The sequence below is a fragment of the Cydia fagiglandana genome, chromosome 15 (assembly GCF_963556715.1).
Source record: "Cydia fagiglandana chromosome 15, ilCydFagi1.1, whole genome shotgun sequence".
Lineage (NCBI taxonomy): Eukaryota > Metazoa > Arthropoda > Insecta > Lepidoptera > Tortricidae > Cydia > Cydia fagiglandana.
Window position 1 is genome coordinate 680,641 of NC_085946.1, and position 21,611 is coordinate 702,251.

A 21,611-nucleotide genomic window follows, 5' to 3' on the forward strand; every position below is an offset into this window, starting at 1 on the left:
CTGTCATTAGCCGTGGCTAAAAGCCGAGATAACGCGAGGAAGATGATGACCTATTTTATATCTGTTTGACGACCGCTCTGGCCTAGTGGGCAGTGACCCTGCCTGTGAAGCCGATGGTCCTGGGTTCGAATCCCGGTAAGGGCATTTATTTGTGTGATGAACACAGATTTTTGTTCCTGAGTCATGGGTGTTTTCTATGTATATAAGTATGTATTTATCTATATAAGTATTTATATCGTCGCCTAGCATCCATAGTACAAGCTTTGCTTAGTTTAGGGCTAGGTCGATCGGGGTTGTGCACAAATCACGCGAGGTGTTTTCGGCTACATTTTATGTTTAACGAAACCGAGAAAAAGTATCTACTCATGTGGTAGGTTTTTTTTCTTACTTTCGTTCACTGTAGAAAAATACACGTGAGGTCTCCTTATACCCCATCTCCCCCAATGTGATCTATCGTGATTTTTTCGTGACCCCCCTCCACCTATCGAACCTCGCGTGATTTGTGCACAAGCACATCTGAGTAAGATGTCCCCTATTATGTACATATTTATTTATTGGCTATATTAATGTCAGTATCGTTGTTTCAGATCCGCGATGGAGTATGTGTTCCTGCTGGTGGTGGGCTCCGTAGCTGCCGGTATGTAAATGACGCCATAAAATGTTAAACGTTGCCCGAATTTTTCAATATTACCGGGGATTATTTATTAAGTCCCGCTTTGACTGATGGCCGTTATTTTGTTGGGTTGCTTGCGAAAATATCGATTTTTCAGCTATATAAGTCTCCGTACCACGAGTTTTACAATGACGTATTCCCTATAGACTGCGTAAACTATAACTATCGCGTCGAATGACGAACTCAATGTTTAGGGATAATCTCAAAATCTCTCGTACTGGGCTGCAACAGCGAAAATAGAAGTTCGCAAATTGCGGGCATCTCTGTTACTCTAATTACACCTGTATTGAAGTGAAAGAGAAAGATCGCCGCAATTTGCGAATAATGGTTTTCGCGGTAGCCCCCCTGACATTGGTGCAAGCTAGATGCACTGCGTTTGAGTTGACGCTACGTCGCCGTCGCTAGCGCTAGCCAGAAATAATTGTCATTTTTTTTCTACGTGTTGAGAGCGTAGCCCGAGATTTAATGCAAAACATATGACAATAGGTTGCCCAATGCAAAACATACTCAATTATGCAAACACAACCTTATCTCCGACACGTAAAGTCGTAATTTCAGTAGAGCCTTTGCCTAGCCGATCCTCCACCTACCATAGTTTGTTCCACATTAGTGACGGCAACATTCGACAAAGGTTGCGTGTAATTTTGGCCGGCAAGTTTGGGTAAATAGTGCCTGAGGCGTCCCGTGTCTGGGGCTGGGGTTCTCAAACTGTAAACTTCATGGTTTATAGCCATCGGTGAGGGTTTTTACAGGGGCATTTAGAAAGAATCGGAGTAAACTAACTGTAATAAATTATAAATGAAGTTATATACGTTATACCCACATATTATAATCATTCTGTCTTGGAATTGGGACCAAGTCTGGTTTATGTCTCTTTGGATTTGACAATGCCCAGGATAAATACCAATAGGATCCCATCTAAAGACATGTCTTTTAAACCATAAGCGCCTTCTGCGTTAAGCTTCGCGTGTTTAATTTTATCCACTCTCTACATTAACATACGTCAAAAATACTTGTATCACTAAATGTCCTTTTACTGATGTCAATTGCACTCACTTATTGCATAACAAAACAGCTTGCCGAAAAAAATTGCATAGGTACCTATCGTGAGGAATTAGCACGCCAGAATAAAAGAGCCGCCGCTGAAAATGTTTGAGAACCACTGCTTTAGAGTGTACGTCGGTAAAGGTGGATCTTATTACTATAGCTGAGGGACTTATGCCCGGTCGCTTTTAGGACAGTATTTGGGTCTACTATAATAGTTCAATTATGACAAATAGTGTACCCTAAGCACTCATTTACCTATACTTTACTGAAGGTATGTCACGTATATAATTTTACGTTAATAAATTTAAGAATTATGTAAAGCGTAAACTTATTTCCAAAGCTTATTATACCACACAGGACTACATGAATGATAATACAACGTGGGATTAATTGTTATTCGAAATGATTATTTATTTATTAGGTATATTTGATTATTGATGAGGAAATGGATATTCCGATGTAATACTATCTACTTGTTTGTTACTTATGCTTTTTTTTGACATTTAGATTTTATTCTAGAAATTCTAGACTAGTATTTTTTTATACAATATTTTTTTTAATGTTTGACGATCCTTTTGTGAAATTCTTAGTGTTAAATTTGACATGTATAATAATCCAATTTTATTATGGAATAATATTAACATCAATAAATTGCTCTGATAATTAGATTAAGATTAATTACGATTCATAAGAGCTTGTTGCTAGGCCTACATGAATAAAGTATATTTTGATTGATTGATTTGATTGATATCATAAGCAGCTAGCCTATTTTAATGCAAATACGTATTATGTTTCTCCAAACATAGTAGCTAGACACGTTTTTTACAGCATTTGTACTAAAACAAGCCAAATCTTCATAGAATTGTCTTGATACTTAATCAATTTCTTTCCAAATTAAAATCTGACAAATTCCTGACGAATCTAGTTCCAAGAACTAATCAAATCTACTGATACATGCTCTCATGTCCAAACCTTCATCAAATATGATTCCAAAACATACCAAAAATAGTACATTTTTTGTCCCAACTAGCCGCCCGTCAATGTGAGACCAATAATAATATTTGTATGTGTGCGTAGCTACCTGCGATATCCGGGAGCCCGTCACGCCTCCACACAAAACAGACAAAAAACGACAAAATTATCACTTAACACCCCATCCACTACCGCTTGTCGAAATACATACACAAACCTGTCTTATTATAAAGCCGCAATGAATTAGGAACGCTCGTTAATCTCAAAGATAGGCATCCAGGAATTTATGTAATAGGTCGGCCTATGCACGGGACAGGTCCCATCAATTTGTTGGGTTTAAAAAGCAGATAATCATTCGAGCAATTAACTTTAATGAGTAAACACATCTAGTTTGGGATGTTAACGCGTTTCTAGTTAAATTGAAATATGGGGTTTGAGATTGGATGGTTTTCGGAGATGAAAACTAAATAATTTGTTGAACAGTAGTTTGACGGTTCGGTGGGTTACGTCGATTAGGTGGGTTCATTGCATTCCATTTTGATTATGGGTATTGAATTTCGGAGAAGGATAATATTGTAAATGCGCATCCTAATAGACGTACCTACCTCATTCTATGAAAGTATCTTCAAATATTTTTACTTGTAATGAGCTAATGAGTAAATGCAGACATGACAATGCAAAGAGAAGTAAACCCGGCAAAAAGGCTTGTATCAAACTAAAATGTCTCACAGTAACCTTTATCTAAGATGTGTAAGTAAATCGATTAAAATGGAATCCAGTAATTCCGGTCTTGGCGCGTAGGCACGAATAGCAGAATCGTCGAAAGTTAACACGCATAAAATATCAGATTTATGATAAAGATAGGCCGAATGTTCGCCGTTAGATTAATTGATTCGCGTGGGAACTATTTGAATAAGTAGTACATTTTACTCTCAAATAAATACGACGATTGTTCTTAATTATATGTATTTTATTTATGAAATATTTCCTTAAATATTTCCTGGGGTATATCCTTTGCGCTACGACATGGGATTCTTCAAGAAGCGGGTATTTAGGATTCTCAAGGTTCGGCAAGGCTTAAGTAGCTCCTGTGTTGCTTATGTCCATGGGCGATGATGACCGCTTTCCATTAGGCGGCTAGTTTGCTGACTATAACATTAAAGCTTCATTTTCAGGCCTTTCGATGATCGTTTACTCTACTATTTAGGCATGTTTTGTGATTATGCGATGAGAATAAAAAACAAGTGTGAATTAGTTGGACTCGCGCCCCGAGGGTTATGTGTCATTAGTAATACCACAACTTTTCTATAATATTTGTTGGTCCATAACAAACGATACGGCGGCGGGGCTACTATTTTTATTGATGTATTATTGAAGTTATTAAACTTATTAATAGATATCTTACAAGACGCTTGCCGAACACGTCTCTTAAAAGTACTTGTCTACTTTTTTTCTTATCAGTCTTTGAGTGCATTGCCTCGCTAATTGTCCTACAGAAACAGTGGGAAGCGTTCTCGGAAGGGACACATAAAAATGTCGCCAACATCAGCTTAAGGCCCCGTCTTCTCTCACTCTCACTGAGCGTAAGCTCTAGCGAGTTGGCTGTGCGCTGTGCGCGCCCGGGAATGTTTTAACAAAAAAAGTACTCGATGAGGTCGATCAAAAATTAAGAAGATTTTCATATATATAGCTTTTGTGCAAAACTGGTTACAATTTTTAAGGTGTGTTTTAGACTTATGTTCGGGATGTTATTACATCGAGCGAAAGTCAAAAAATCTAAGTAGTTATTCTTTTATATGAAGTTACTAGAGGATAGCCTCAAGATTGCTAATTGAATTTTTGGCAACCGTTGTTATTTAAAAAAACGCTACGATTTTTATAAACTGCTTGCTGAACCTACTGCACCTTAAGTCGCATCTATTCACAAAAAAAATGTCTTGACTATAAGCTACAGTTTTATAGCATTATATGCGAAGTGAGAATATATTTATACTGGTCCGTCTCAATTGTATCTCGGTAAGCTTAATGCATAGGTAGTTCTTGAATAAGTTTGTTTTCAATTCCCGCTGCATCGCCATTCCTGAACGTATTATTCAAATAACAATAATTAAAATAATGTTCTTGAATGTTAATAAACACTTTACCTATTTTAGTCTGACAGGTTTCTTAGAAAGACCTATAATTTATAGGTTAGGCTTTTTAACAATTAAGTAACAAAAAGTTTTAGATGTCCTAATTTGGCATTATTATTCAACCTTAGTCAAGTAATAATACGATTCCTAATTAGTAGGTAGACTGATCTTATTATTTTCGTATTAAAGAAGTTTATTGTTCTTATTATATTTTTTATTTATTTTATTTTATTATATTTATTTTGTTTTTATTATATTTATTATTGTATTTAAGTATTTATATATTACATATATCGTGGTCTGAGTACCCACAACACAAGCCTTCTTGAGCTTACCGTGGGGCTTAGTCAATTTGTGTAAAAATGTCCAATAATATTTATTTATTTATTTATTTATTTATTTATTTATTATTGTGTCGAAATCTTTATTTAATGTTGAGAACTACACGTAAAATAGCCTTTGAAAAGAAATTAAATGTAAAACTAGGGTGACTAAAGGCCCAAAGTTTTGATTCATCACGTAAAAATAAATTGCACTTAATTTTCACAACATCAAACACAAATTATATCCAAGGGAACTTATTTGTCAGTAATAAATGTCATAGGATTTTAATCTTATTCTTAATACATATTGAGATTTAAGTGGACTAAAAGTTTACTTGTAAGTATCTTAGCGTCTTCGACCTTCGTCTGCGTAGGATGTTGATAATTATAAAACCCATCCTATGTCCTTTCCTGCACAGTTCCATTTTTATCGACTATCACTATGCGTGTCCCTTTCGCACTTACATACTTGTTAGAACGTGACAGATATAGTGACAAGGGATAAAAACGCGACCGTGCTACGCCGCCTGGACCTCAAACTATCTCCCAAGAAATTTCATCTAAATCGGTTCAGCGTGAAGAGGTCGCAGATAGGGTTCGCATTTCTAATATTAAATACTTGTGTACCCTATATGTATAAATATTACTGTCTCCCAATTTGTGCCTTAAGCTGTTAAGGTACAATTGTCAACTTATATACTGTGATGTCCTGTACCTATATACTAACCTTAGTTGTAGAAAAATTTATTAATGTTGACATACTGCTACTAACACATGTAATGTATTAATGTTATAATTCAATTTAATTTGAATTTTACTTATTTTAATTTTAATTTTATATGGACCTGGTCTGAAATAAAGAATATTCATTCATTCATTCATATACTAAACAATAAACAATATCAGTAGGGATAAACTTTAACATACCTCTCTACTCTAAGCAAGTTTACTTACATATTTCTCTATGTCCATATTCTGACGTGCACCGACATCAGAATGATATCTGAATTATGCCATTTAGTTATCATGCGTCACGCTCGCGCCAATACACGTACAAACAAGTACGAGAGAAATGCATGATAACTGAAAGATGTTATTCGATGTCTGAAGTCAATGTACGTTCGAATTGGTCTGACGGTCGCACGCCACTTAGCAAGTCGAGTATCAAGTACTGGCGCAATAAATGTAAATTGTACGTTGTATTCCAATTTACTATGCCTGTGTAAAGGAGCAGAGCAGTGGTGGCCGAGTGGATATGACGTCTGACTTTCAATCCGGAGGTCGCGGGTTCAAATCCTGGCTCGTACCAATGAGTTTTTCGGAAGTTATGTACGAAATATCATGTGATATTTACCACTACCACTAGCTTTTCGGTGAAGGAAAAATTTCGTGAGGAAACCTGCATACATCTGCGAAGAAATTCAAAGGTGTATGTGAAGTCCCCAATCCGCATTGGGCTAGCGTGGGGACTATAGCCCAAGCCCTCTCGCGCATGAGAGGAGGCCTGTGCTCAGCAGTGGGACGTATATAGGCAGAAATGATGATGATGATGTGTAAAGGATTGAAGTAAAATTAAAATTGTGCTTTTCTTCATTGTTCTTAAATTAACACGTGAGCGACACGGACAGCTTCCAGTGCTCGTTCGCTGGCAGTTTTGTAGAAAAATATAAAATGCACAACAAAGCAGGGAAGTAAAGAAAAAAAATGTTCTACTTAATTTTTCTGTAGGTCCCTATTAGAGTTACATCCGTAAGGCCAATTCGAACATTTTGATGAAGCTTAAAGCTTAATGCATACATGCAGATTTTGATAAACTTATTTTAGCTATACGGCTTGCGACTTGGTAAAGTGAAATAAGTATTCAACCTATTTTTTGGTTGCGGAATACGTTCCTGGACCTAAGTGGGTACTTACTTGTATGGATAAACCATAAGTGTGTCTAGTGTACTCAAGTACACTACTCTCTGTTATTTTACCGCGTAAAGTTACAAGGGAGTTGAGGTATTTACATACTAACGCTCAAAAGACTAGTACTTGATATCTAATATACCAGCGTTGTGAACATAGAATTACACCAATATTTTGGTGACAGTGTAAAGGGGCACTTGAAAATGGAAAATTGCAGTTTGTGCCAATTTATGCAACGATTTAGTCATGATGTGTGTCGACTGAGATGTCCCTGGTGGGTAAAGCGTCAAAGTGAATGAACAAGACCAAGTGCACCTTATCTTACCTACCAGGACATGCTTATAAATAAGGCATCCCCAAAGTTGGTCAAGACAATAAAAATAAAAGTGTCTCAATCTGCATTCGATGACCAAATCTCAAAATATCTTAAAAATGTCTATAAAATGAACGAACGTGAATATAATGAGTCACGCATATGACCAATAATTTTGATGGCAAGCAAAAACAAAACGCATTCTTACAATTCAATTTAACGCGCCGGACCAAAATCAAACTTAGGCCCAATGGATTAAGGTTTCAATTTCATTATCCCTGAGGCAACAATATTTTCATAAAGCCTTTTGATTTTGGACCACGGATACTTACTGGCAATGACTAAGAGTGACATTCCATTTCCAACTGCAGCTGCAATACTGTTCATTTTACTATGGAAACGCGTCGCTGTCATTGTCAATTCCCATAGAAAATGAACAGTATTGCAGCTGCAGTTGGAAATGGAATGTCACTTTAACAGGCCAATTCGAACGTACAATGACATCAGAATAATATATGGATATTTTTAAAGGGCTTATTTTACTGTTTAAATATAATAAGCCCTTAGGGCAGTCTGGCTCTTTGTAGCGAAAAGATGTGTCACCAGAACAGGGTGACCAGATACAAGCATTAATTAAAAATGAACATTACAAAAAAGTCTGATTAATTCATGAAAATTCCCGACATTTTCCTGTTCCGGCCGCATTGCTGACAAACGGCCTAAATTCCTATATCAGGAAAATTCCTGACGTCTGGTAACCCTGCACCAGAATGTTGTTTAGCTGCAATCATTTGAGAGGAACACAATTTTAAAACTGCCATCGCGATTTAACTCACCCTGCCAAGACTTTAAAGTCAATATTCGATCGGACTAAAATATATTTAAACCATAACAATGCACGAAGGACGACAGACTCTTTTTATTTGTATTGGTATGCAAATAAAACTTGCAGTGGCGCACAGGAATTTTAACTGTATTACTAAAGTGATAACCAATAAATTCCTGTAGCGGATTAAATAGATCATTAGCGAGTGACCGCATTTATGCTGGTATCTAGTTAATCGGTCTTCTTATAGGTCACTTGATATAAAAGTATACAACATAGGTACAATCCAATCTAACCCAGCAACCAATGATGACATACCTACTCGTAAGTCATTGAACTATTATTATTAACGTATAGAACCGGCACATAGAATCAGTGATTTGCGCCATGAGTTGTTTTTGTTTTGACCACAACAAACCGTAGAAGCGGAGCGTGAGTCTCGTGACTTAAACACGTAAGCGCCATCACTTTTACAGCGCTTATGACTTTTTGTTCGAGTGATACAAGTTGCTAATGCGACAATTTCATTGTTTGTTATGGCTTCTCTATAGTCCATAGTAATTAATTATAAGGTATGGGCCGGAGTGACAGTATAAGAATGAACCATACTATAGTTTATAGTTATTCAATTCAATTCTTTTGCACGTTTGCAGTGACGTAAGTACATAAATATTAAATGAAAAAGTCGTCAACAGCACACTGAGTAATTCAAACGGGAATTTTCTAAGTGGAAACTTCCATGAGAATTTTCTGACGAAAGTTTCCAGAGACAGCGGAATGTTCTTGCTAATATTGAGAGTCCGATTGCTCTCGTTCGGGAGGCAAGAGCACACGTTTGATCCGATACAATAGTTAATTATCCTGATAAGCTCCTCGGTATTGTGCCTTTGTGTGGAAAGCATGTGCCACTGTCTGATAACTTCATTTTGCATCTGGCAAATCTAGCCTTGGGTAACAAAGGATATCTAGACATATTATTAAGGAAGTTATCCCCAACTGAAGAAATGTTATTAAACTAGCGTAAAAATAGTTATAAAGGGGTTTTTATCCGTGTATTGTGCGAGCAGTATGAACTATTATATAATCTGTGGCAGTATTGAGTAGGTACTCAAGATAGTACCTAGATAGGTACTTTTTTTTACCATTTTGTAGTTTCATACCTACCAACTCAAACGTAACCTGTTTTCCAATGTTCGTAACCAGCAGTTTCTTTTAATTCTTCATTTTCTTTACAGAACTGGAATGGAAGTTCACCAAATTTCCTGAGCCTGTCACAGCACCGGTTGGAGATGTGGTAAGTAAAGTACCCAAGCTATAAGTGGGTAGCGAATTTGTCTAAATGTTCCTGTCTCCCTGTTGGAAATAGAGCCCTAAAGTCTATGTAAGAAAGAAGAGAATTCCTCTGATCGCTCACAATGGCTTTCATAAGAATGCGAACAGAACTGATAAATAAAAAACATTTCAATATACCAAGTAGTAACAACTATTATGGACAAAGAGTCTGGTCGAGTTACTTGCCACACATCCTAAATAGTCTTACTAGACATATAATAGATAACTTACAAGATAAGCCTCATAAGCTGAAACTAATGTTCAAAAAGTACTACTTGAACTGATTAATTTAGTCAAACCCTAATTTAAAATAAATACACATTATATAAATTAGATTAAAATATAGTAATAATAATGTCAATGATGTAACTACGAGAAAACCTCTCACTTAGCTAATAATCTATTATAATGTAGATTAGGTTAAGTTAGTCCATAAAAAAATTGTAAATTTTATTTATAATAAACAGTTTAATTTTTTTTTAAAGTATTTCACGTAAAATACTTATCACTCAAAAGAAGTTTTACCATTCTCTAATAGCTTAGTAAAAATAAATGAGTCCATGTAGTGTAGCAATTGGACTGTGTCACATACTTTAGAACGCGAATTGAAGAGACATAATATTATCTATTTGGAAAATAATTCCAAGGTGACATACCTTGTACCTATAATTATGTACTTGGAGGGTTGTTTCCTCCGTTACTGTGGATGCTGACTGTACTACGTACATAATTCTCACTTTCTAAACGTTAATTTCTGATAATTAATTACCTAATTAATGCTCGTCATCCATAACGTATGATAATTTCTCTCTTTCGATCTCTAGACTGTTTCAATTAAGTACGTACGTGATACTTACGACCGCGCCCGAAGAATTGAGTTAGATATTTCAATGATCAAACGTCTTTATTGCTATAAATAAACTAGTAATATATCTGTCGGGGCACAGAAATTTAGTCTTATATATAAGCATTATTAATTTTGTAAAGAACATTAAACAGGGACTTACGTAAAACTAATAACTAAATAACTAAAATATTATTAGCTCTATTAATTATAACTTTAAAATGTAACATCACTTTTTATGGAGATTAAAAGTCACTTTCTAATGAAAAATTAACGCAGATATTAAATTAATTCACTGAAGCGAAGAACCTATGATAAAATAAACTTCTGCAGTGAATAAAAGCTCTTATCCAATAAATACCTATTGATCAAACGTGGTCTCAAATGATTTGGGATTTCCATTATAGGTATTTGATTTCTTGTGATATTTTATGAAATATTTTTATGCACGTCACGTTAGGTCCTGAATGGCATAATGTTCGTCTATCTGGAGTTAATGGAAATTATATGTATAACATTACCTTGCCTCTTCCTTTGTGTTGTAGGTGACATTCGAGTGCGCAGTGAACGTGCCAGGCGAGCGGCTGGCGTGGCGGTGGCGACCCGACCGGGCCGGGGAGACGTGGATCGACGCCGAGGAGGGCAGCAGCGACCGGGACAAGATCACTACCAGGCTGCTGGTGGACATTAAGGACGGGGCGGAAAACGCCCTGTACCAGGTATGTGAGGTTTGAGTTACGGGCGAGCGGCTGGCGTGGCGGTGGCGGCCCGACCGGGCCGGGGAGACGTGGATCGACGTCGAGGGCAGCAGCGACCGGGACAAGATCACCACCAGGCTGCTGGTGGACATTAAGGACGGGGCAGAAAACGCTCTGTACCAGGTATGTCAGGTTTTAGTTAGGTACAGGAGAAGGGAGCTGGAAAAGTGTTGTACCGTACCGAGTAAGAAATCGAGCGCGTCCCATTACGCTACGCTCTAAAATTCAGGGACTAGGCCGGCAACGTATATCGTTGCAACCGGATTGGTGGGCTAATATAGCCTCCGAGTGGATGCCGGTAAAGAAGCGTGGGTGAGGTGGGCCCAGGTGGAAATGGCGAGACGATTTTGACACCTTCCTTTACAATTGACCGGAATAAGCACAAAACCGGGAGTTATGGACCGTCAGGGGAGTGGCCTTTGCCCAGAAGAACACTCAAATGGGCTAAAACAGCGAGTCCTAGGAGCTCTGAACCTATGCTGTAATGTGATAAGAAGAGTAAGATAAATAGGTAAGTAATAGTAATCTTGGGTACCTCAAGTCCCTGAATATTTATTAAAACAGATATTAAGTAACAAAATAAATAAGTCATAAATCTAGCCCTTAATTAGCCTGAGGCATTGTTCCCAGGACGCTGGCCGCGACCTCTGCACAGCGAGGCTGAGTTTTTGTGCAAAAAAAGGGGCAGCTCGTAGGTCGCCAGACACCCAGACTACTTTGGTAGAAATTTCTTTTATTAGTTTTACCTCAAGTTAGCGAACGTCCAACATGTCCGTTGTCATCTCACGTCAGGAGCTTTCGACAAACGTAATCGAATACCGGCACGAAGGAAGGTAAAGCGGAATTTCTTGAGCTAGCTGTCATTTAGCTGCCAAATACCAGAAGACATCGCTCGAGCGGAAATTACAAATGGTTATTTTTGGCGAAACCGTCAACTATGTAATTGCTCTGGTAATGGCGTTTCCTACCTAACTGCTGAAGGAATATATTTTCCGGATAAGGATGTCTCACGCTAGAGCTGCCCGGCTTTGGCCGCCGGTCAATGCGGCCAAATCTGTCTGTGGGAAATTACGACGTACGACACGAGTATATACTCGTATAACTTCTTTTTTAACCGTAGGAAATAGAGCCCTTATTCTTTTGATTGCTGAAATGCTGGAGCTAAAAGGAATCTATGCTTTGATGACGAACACATAATTAACTCACATTTATACACGAGTCTAACGCGAATTTATTTTATTACCTTTAGTTACCGACGTTTCGACACAGCAGGTTTCACTGGTCGTGGTCACGGATAACTGATGTCCCAGCAAAATTGCAAGAGATTTGTGCAACTACCCGACGAAAAGTGTATGAAAAAGTTTGGGATAGATATGGAATGGATGGGAACCACTTTATCTTTGATGATGAAGCTAAAATCGTGTAGGTACTATTGTTTAATAAAATTGTGTACCTACTTGTACGGAATTTCCCGCACACTGATTTGGCCGCATTGACCTCAAATATCTATAAATTATATTGTAAACGGCCTAAACGACATGACCGGAAATCGAAGCCTATCCAATCTGTTAACATAACCGACCCTCGTCTTATTGCGGAAATTGTGTTCGTTGTAAATATTCAATAATAAATGTGGCTGTGAAACTCTGAATCTATTTACGATCAAAATAAAAGTATACTGCATTCTACATTTATTTTAACGCTTTAATTTTTAAAAGCTTTTATTTAGATAACTTGCAATATATCTGTTTGTACGGGTCAAATCTTGAAAGTTAAATTTGACCCACTTTCCGGTTTCCTACGAAATTGAAAATTTGCATACATATGTAAATTTGATGACAATGCAAGATTATTATGACATGGACCTGATTTGATTATGAAGCTGGGAGGTAATATTGTGTAATAAAATAACGCAACCTAATTGTGTTTGGGTTTGTTAGGATTGTCTCGGTGTATTAGTTGCCTGTTGAAAGAAAAGTACATTCGGCGATAAACGACAGTTTTTTTGACAAAAAACTTATTAATAATGCCGTATCTTTCCAGTGCGTAGTCTGGTACGGCGCCATCAGCCTCGCCTCGGACCCGGCGCGGCTGACCATCGCGCGGATCGACCTCAGCCGGAACACCGGCGAGACCAGAGTCATCACGGCCCCGCTGCACAACACCGTGGTGCTGCACTGCAGGGAGCCACTTTCCGAGCCCCCGGCGGAGCTGACCTGGTGGAAGGAAGTCAAGGTGAGGGAAAATTATCCCGGTGGAAGGAAGAATGGAGGTTTTTGGTCCATTACACACTGCTGAGGATCGTGCCTTCGACGATAGCGTTGTAACAGGCTTCCCCACTTGTTGGAGAATAAATATCTGACATCTGTTGTAGCTCTTTGGACTAACCGGTGTCCGGTTCTAGTCGCTGGACCGAACTCTGATCCATTGTCTAAAACCGGGCTCTCTCTCAGTCTCTACTGGAACTAAACTTGTGGACGGACGAAGAGGTGATCTGGTTTTGGACTGACAGTTAAGGTAATTATTCAGATGAAAGGAGAACACTGAGACTCACTTACGAAAATTTGATATGTACATATCTAAATTTAGTTCAATAAATCAATAACTTTGCAGGGAGTGAGACAGCCAGTGGAAACGCCGCACGGCGTCCTCATCATCCACAATGCGACGACGGCCGACAGCGGGACTTACGGCTGCACAGCGACCAACAACCTGAGCGACGAGCGCGTTGATCTCCCGGAGCGGACGTATCTGAGGGTGCAACACGAGGGCAATGGAGGATTCAGGTACTTGCGATACAACTATTCCATGGTAGAACTTCTTAGGCGGGAAGGACATGTCTAGCTTATTGCGAAGACATATTTTGAGGTCCACCGAAGGCTAAAAAAAGAGTGTTGCTGATGGTCATATGTTCACCAATAACCTGAGCGACGAGAACGTTGATCTCGCGGAGAGAAAGTATTTAAGGGTTCAGCATGAGGGTAATGGTGGCTTCAAGTACTATACATAGATCATTTATCAAAGATATAACGTTTAGTCAAGTAATCATGACGGACCAAGAGTCTGTACCACATTAAATAACTCAATCAATTCTTCAATAGGTTCCTGGAATCAGAAGACTATGTCGGCGAGGTCACCGATGGAGTCCTGACGGTGCCCGTGCGGCCCAACGGGGCGCTGCGCCTCTGGTGCGGGGCCGTGGGCACCCCGTTGCCTCAAGTCACGTGGTACAGAGGCACGGAGAAAAGGAACGGATTCCGACATGACCACGATCTGGTGGTTCATCCTTTCACTACTGAAGACGAGGTAATTTGTCATTAGAAATTCAACTCATAGGCAATGGAAACAAGTTCACTTTTAAAACACCGTAAAAAGTGTACACGTTTGCTCTTCTGTAATGAAAGAGCATGAGCAGCACAACGCAAAAGATTTTAAACGTACTTCATTATTTCTCCTCCATAGACACCCTGGAGTCTACTCTTTCCAATTTCAAATCTTCATCATTTCCAAATTTAAAATGGCACCAAAAATTCCTAGCTACGACTTCTCTCTTTGTCTTCCCAGGGCATATACTCCTGCTCCGTGAACGGCAACGCCATCCGCCGCTCCTGGCGTGTGCTGGCCCTCCAGCCGCCATATTGGGAGGGCGTGGCGTACGGCGTGAACGCCAGCGAAGGCACGCCAGCCCGCGTGGCGTGCGGCACGCCGCTCGGCCAGCCTCCGCCGCAGGTGCATTGGATGCTAAATGCTGAACCTGTGACCGGGAAAGGCATCAAGGCGCAAGGTGAGTTCGTGGATGTTAGTTCTAATTTTAAGATACTATACTTACCTTAGCTTTTTCGCAACGCTCGAGATTTCACTTTTTGAATTTTCTATTTTGAAATATTTCGCTTTTCGGGTGTCAATAAATATTGTCGTTTTTTATTTAGTCTCAATTTTTTGTTCGTCAGATGTCAAAACAATTTGGCGAGTTCCCTATTTTCTGTACAATATAAGCGCAATTTCACCGAAATATGTGTGTTAAAATATCATCCTCAGGGTTACGAAATAGTATGGTAGTTTCGTAACTCAACGGAAAATTAGTTACATAATTTTTTTTGGAACAAGTTGTGATGTCATATTATTCCGCCCATAAGGAGCTTGTCCAACCAGCCAAAGGTCTAATATCCAAATGGGACGAAGAAAATTTTGACAACAAGACAAAAACCAGCCAATTAAACAAACATTATTATTTGTCGGATTATGCAGGATCGGAGCTGCGATTCGCGCGCGTAGAGAAAAAGCACGCGGGCGCGTTGCAGTGCTTCGCGTGCAACGCGCTCGGCTGCGCGCACGACGCGGTGCTGCTCACCGTCGTGCCCGTACAGATCTCACAGGTGAGCCCTGACTCCTCTGAGCGAAACAAGGTGGCTGTCCAATGTCGGAAGGTCACCAATGTAGAGAGAGGGCCAATAGAGAGTACCTACTCTCTCCAGGCGGGTGTAGTGCGTGGGTACAGTGGGGACTGAAGTCCACTGAGAGTTGGTCAGAAGTTGTATATAGAAGTACCTACCTGACCCTTGGTCCTTTTGCCTATGGCTCCTTACTATTCTTACTAATAACGTTTTGTTTTATACAGGAATATTCTGCAGACAGCGCGAAGGCTGCACATATTGCGTACCAGCAGCCAAAAAACAAACACAACAATCGAAAGAACCCTAAGAAAAAAGCAAGTAAGTTCCCTGCAGCTTAGAGCCACGCCACACTAGCGTCTCCCGAGCGTCAGCGTCTAGCCAACTCTATGGTTGGTCTACGCAACGTTGGAGCAACTGCGAAGCGACAGTGGCGTAGCGTGACCTAATCTAACTGTGGGTGAAGTCGCATCTGAGAGATCCTTTTCTTCTAGTAGTTGCCTGAAATAAAGATTTTCATTCATTCATTCTTCTACGTGCCCGACTGAAGGGGCCTCGCCCTTCGGCCACTTCGCCCACGTCTAGCTAACCACTGCAGTGACGCCATTTTCCATAGCGCTGACTAGACGCCGACGCTCAAAACACCTAGCGTTTGGTGTGTGGGGTCGGGTGGCCCTAGACGTTCTCAATACGAGTATGTCAAGGGCCATTACAAATAATTCTTTGTTAACAGAAATGGTGCCGCCTTCGCGTCCGACCGTGACCCGTATGTCGGATGAGAGCGTCACGGTGTCCTGGTCCAACTCCAGTTCCGGAATGCCCATACGGATCTTTAAGGTAAAATTATAATATTATTAATCTTGAAAACCTTTTGCTCGGTTGTATAAACAACGCGATAAACAGGCACCGTTGGAGGCAGATCATAAAGACCAGGTGTGGAGCATCCACAACCACTGATGACCACGATCCTCAGCCATGAGGGAGCGACCACAGAGAGAGAGAGAGAGAGATTATCTTTGCACTAATTTGAATAGAAAAAAGTGTCATTACTCATTTTATACACCATATATTTATCATATTTTTATAGAAATTTTACATTAATGATATTATTGCCCCACTTTATTGCAACGGTTAACTGGAAGACATTCCAGTCCTGCTCAGTGATAAGAGTCAGTTTTAATCATCAAAAAAGTACCTAACGTGTTTCTGAATCCAATTTTCACAATACCTAATTGACAGCTATTATGATATGCTTATAAGATCGTTGTCTATTCGCTATGTCAGGAGTTTGCATTCAGTCATATGATTGCCATTACATTACAAGTATTCAAACCAATCGAATCTAGGCTATATCCCGTGATACCTTCAGCACTTAGTGCCTAGCCTACAAACCGGCTAGAATCGGGATAAAGGCCTTTGTTTGTTATAGTCAAACATTGACAGGGTCTGAGCTGTGTTCTGATGTTGGCTGTCCTGTTTACTGTGGACTTGTACCTCTATCGCGTTAATGTATGACCAGTCTCTCGATAGAGTAGATTTGGATACAAGTTGAAAGAGTTATTAAGTCACATGGTTTTTTTTTCCCTGGGATTCAAAATATACTTACGTAGCAGAGATACTTGGAATACCATTATTATTATTATTGATGACAAAAATTTGTAGAGACAGTCATAACATAAATAGAGAGTTGAAATAGACTTCATTATTACTTCATTTAATTTAATTACTCAATGTTAATGTTACCTCTTAGGTCCAATATCGGGAAGTGACGAACTCGAGCAGTGGGCCGTGGCACACTGCCAACTCCGACATACCTCCCTACATACACTCCTTCGAAGTGGATGGACTGGTACCGGACAGATACTACAAGTAAGTGTCGAACTCGAGCAGCGGGCCGTGGCACACTGCCAACTCAGACATACCGCCCTACATACACTCCTTCGAAGTGGACAGACTGGTACCGGACAGATACTACAAGTAAGTGTCGAACTCGAGCAGCGGGCCGTGGCCCACTGCGAACTCCGACATACCGCCCTACATACACTCCTTCGAAGTGGACAGACTGGTACCGGACAGATACTACAAGTAAGTGTCGAGCTCGAGCAGCGGGCCGTGGTACACTGCGAACTCCGACATACCTCCCTACATACACTCCTTCGAAGTGGACGGACTGGTACCGGACAGATACTACAAGTAAGTGTCGAACTCGAGCAGCGGGCCGTGGTACACTGCGAACTCCGACATACCGCCCTACATACACTCCTTCGAAGTGGACGGACTGGTACCGGACAGATACTACAAGTAAGTGTCGAACTCGAGCAGCGGGCCGTGGTACACTGCGAACTCCGACATACCTTCCTACATACACTCCTTCGAAGTGGACGGACTGGTACCGGACAGATACTACAAGTAAGTGTCGAACTCGAGCAGCGGGCCGTGGCACACTGCCAACTCTGATATACCGCCCTACATACACTCCTTCGAAGTGGACGGACTGGTACCGGACAGATACTACAAGTAAGTGTCGAACTCTAGCAGCGAGTCGTGGCACACTGAGGCATTACCGCTCTACTTGACAAAAAATCTTGTAAAAATTCTCCTTTCTTTACAGATTCCGCATAGCAGCCGTGTACTCCAACCAGGACAATACTCAGGGTCGGAGCAGCCCCCGTTTCTACCTGCAGAGGGGAGGGATCGAGGGCCCGCGGGCCCCGGACCTCATTGCCGCGGAGCCCGTGTCTTCGAGCAGTGTGAGGCTTAACTGGACGGTAAGATCCATCATTGTATCACCCGAAAAAAACAAAAGTCTACGGTCGACCGTCTGGTTGCCTTCATACAATAATTATAAGGGTCACCCCACACTAGCATTTTTTGAGCGTCGGCGTCTAGTTAGCGCTATGGAAAAAGCGTCGCTGCGCAGTTGCGCCAACGTTGCGTCGAGCAGCAGCTATAGGTATGTAGAGTTGACTAGACGCCGACGCCCGGGAGACGCCGGTTGGGGGGTGGCTCTAAAATGTAAGACTAAAATGTAATTCCAAGCCTAATTCCGTGTTACAGTGGTCGAGCGGCGGTGGTGTCGAAGCGGAGGGCTTCTACGTGTACTACCGCGCCGTGTCCTCCGCGGGGAAATACGAGAAGGTGACCGTGGAGGGGGGCGCCACTCGCGTCGCGATCCTCGGCCACCTAGCGGCAGACACGGCTTACGAGTGGAAGCTGCAGAGTTATACTGCTCAAGCGCCGTCGGAGTTTAGCAAAATACTTGTAAGCCCTTACACCCTTACTTGACCCTAAAGTAAAGGTACTTAACCTAAACCTTTCTGCAGAAAATTTCAAATATGTAGATTATTTTGTTTCGATATTTATATTAAATTTAATATTTCTAACAGCAATGAAGTCAACTGTATTATTGCACAGTGACATAACTGTCCTGATTGTTGTCTTTGATGACTTGATAGTTGGAGAAATTATCGAAGATGTGTTATAATATTCTCGGTATTCAAGTATAGAGAGAGCAAGTAAATCTTAATTGTTTACATGCTATTTATCCAAATACGTGCGTTGCATATTTATGTTGCAGACAGTAATGTATAGTTACTGTTAATATGATATCTTAGGCATATAGTACATGACATTTGCGGCAGCAATGCAGTCGATTGTAATGTCGCGCTGCAGTACTTAATGCTGGTGTAGTCTGAATCCGAACGGCACTTGAAGACTTCGCTTCGCTCATCCTCATTGACCACTATTATTTGTCCAGGTCGCAAAAACACTTCCGAACCCGACCACCCCGAGCTCGACCACGGAGCCGCCGCCCGAAGAGCCGAAGGGCCAGGCGCCCGCGGCGCTGGTGACGGCGGGGGGCGCCATCGGGGCCACGGCGCTGCTCGTCATCCTGGTGGTCACCTTACTGCTGTGTCGTAGGGCGAGACGACCACCTGCCAACAGTAAGTATTTTAAGAGCGTATTCACATTGTTCGATCCAATATCGAGTCTTCTTCTTTTTCCTGCCCTAATCCCAGTTTATCTGGAGTCGGGCCTTCTTGTGCATCGGCGCCAGGATATTCTATCCCGGGTTGTCGTTGGTGCAAGTTTCTGGGCTTTTAAAACCTCCACAGTTGACCACCAGGTAGGTAACTGGTCGTTTGCCTCTTCCTCTAAATTGGGTCCGATCCGATATCGAATGACCTTTGGAGAAAAACAGCAGCTAGAAAATACCCTATGGCATTATATCCTTTTATTTTTGAACAACAAACAATTAAAAATATAAAAAAGGCACTTTTTTACATTTTAATTCTTTGTAGTCGTATCCGGCATCCGGTCGAAATAACATGTTTTATTTTACAAATTTTATATTTATAACCTTTACATAAAAGTCGGCCTTCAACAACATCAAAAGAAATTACCTTTTGTACTCGACCTCTAAGTGCTTGTTATTAAACCTGTAAATATTGAATTTCTGTACATGGGTTTCCTCGTAATTACCCGAAAGGCCGAATGCTCGAGGCACTTGTTATGTCTTTATATTCAAACACAATTAACATTGTTTTGGCTAACTTAGACTTGAAAGGTCACTAAAATCTAGGTGCCTATTTCAGAAATGTTACAGTGCAATAATTTTAGTAATTTTTTTTCAGAAGAGAAAGGTTCCGGTCCGGAGAGCGGGGGTGCCAATGGCTACATACCGGCCAAGGTTCCCATCACTATCACAGCCAACCCGATGCATGCTGAGGTCAGTTCATAGTTAGCTGTTTTCAGAAGAGCAGGGCTCCGGTCCGGAGAGCGGGGGTACCAACGGCTACATACCGGCCAAGGTTCCCATCACTATCACAGCCAACCCGATGCACGCTGAGGTCAGTTCATAGTTATAGCTGTTTTCATTTTCAGAAGAGAAGGGCTGCGGTCCGGAGAGCGGGGGTGCCAGCGGCTACATACCGGCCAAGGTGCCCATCACTATCACAGCCAACCCGATGCACGCTGAGGTCAGTTCATAGTTATAGCTGTTTTCAGAAGAGAAGGGCTGCGGTCCGGAGAGCGGGGGTGCCAACGGCTACATACCGGCCAAGGTGCCCATCACTATCACAGCCAACCCGATGCACGCTGAGGTCAGTTCATATCGATATATTAATTAAGACATTTGGTTCTCATTACAATTTTTTTTTAAGAGCTATTATGATGAGAGTGATGAGACAACACTCCTTAGTAGCCAGTTGCACCAACCACATTTGACAGTCTGATCAACGTCAGCCGGCGCGCCCCGACACTTTACTGACACGAACGAACACGTACGACACGAACAGTTTGGTGTAACCGACCCTATGGTTACATTCCATTTCTAACCGCAGCTGCACTACCGGTTCTGAACGCGTCGCTGTCATTGTCAATTTCCATAGTAAAATTGACAGTAATGCAGCTGCGGTTAGAAATGGAATGTTACCCTAACGTGTCTTAATTTCCAGAGCGGCGACGGAAGCGTGGAGATGTCGTTCCTGCACAACAACAACTGCGGCAACACGGCTGGCACTGACGACACCCTGCCGCGGACGCGGAAGAACGGCTCGCGACAATACGTGTGATTTTGGACTTTATTATTATTATACACGCAGAGTCCTATTTTGGAAAGCAGCATCTATCTACTAGGTACTTGGAAGAACGAAACTGCTGCATTACATGTGATTAGAATTGGACTTTATTACTTTATACGCAAGGTCGAAATTGAAAATTCTTATCACTGGTCAGAGAGCAGCGAGCTTTTTACTGTTTTTGGTACACTAGCTGATATAGACTTTATTCCTGTTTCTTATGACTGTACTCCAGAGGAAAACATTCTAAGGTCAATACAGGTTAGTGGCCTCTGCCTTCGCATTGGGGACTGTTTACACATTGTTTAGTATTTATTTAATATACGATTGCCACTAAACGCAAGTAGCAAATGAATGTAGTCGCAATTTAGACTAGGCAATCGATGTGTAAACAGGCACCAATGTGAAGGCCAGACACACTACATCTTTCGCATTACGATAATTTTACGTGTAATGGAAACTAAACTTTGTTATACATGCACGGTCGAAATTTGTAAATTCTTGACTGGTAGG

General features: G+C 40.9%; 1 protein-coding gene across 1 annotated transcript; it reads left to right on the plus strand.

Moving 5' to 3' along the window:
* The first annotated feature begins 1,821 nt into the window (after nucleotides 1–1,821).
* LOC134671554 (interference hedgehog) lies at nucleotides 1,822–21,293 on the plus strand. The gene is made up of 17 exons (XM_063529413.1): nucleotides 1,822–1,855; nucleotides 9,430–9,488; nucleotides 10,916–11,089; nucleotides 13,172–13,363; nucleotides 13,742–13,914; nucleotides 14,230–14,434; nucleotides 14,693–14,912; nucleotides 15,377–15,504; nucleotides 15,747–15,840; nucleotides 16,253–16,356; nucleotides 17,270–17,388; nucleotides 18,131–18,287; nucleotides 18,577–18,780; nucleotides 19,277–19,463; nucleotides 20,154–20,209; nucleotides 20,583–20,621; nucleotides 20,976–21,293. Exons 1-17 carry the CDS (start codon nucleotides 1,822–1,824, stop codon nucleotides 21,090–21,092), a joined length of 2,262 nt encoding a protein of 753 aa, XP_063385483.1. The 3' UTR covers nucleotides 21,093–21,293.
* Nucleotides 21,294–21,611: the final 318 nt, after the last annotated feature.

What these genes read in the sequence shown, in the direction of transcription:
- LOC134671554 (XM_063529413.1), top strand. Translation starts at nt 1,822, where the DNA reads ATGTTTGAGAACCACTGCTTTAGAGTGTACGTCG. An exon ending in GAGGGCAATGGAGGATTCAG is followed by an intron (nt 13,915 to 14,229) that starts GTACTTGCGATA and finishes ATTCTTCAATAG; the next exon opens with GTTCCTGGAATCAGAAGACT. An exon ending in GTGTGAGGCTTAACTGGACG is followed by an intron (nt 18,288 to 18,576) that starts GTAAGATCCATC and finishes TCCGTGTTACAG; the next exon opens with TGGTCGAGCGGCGGTGGTGT.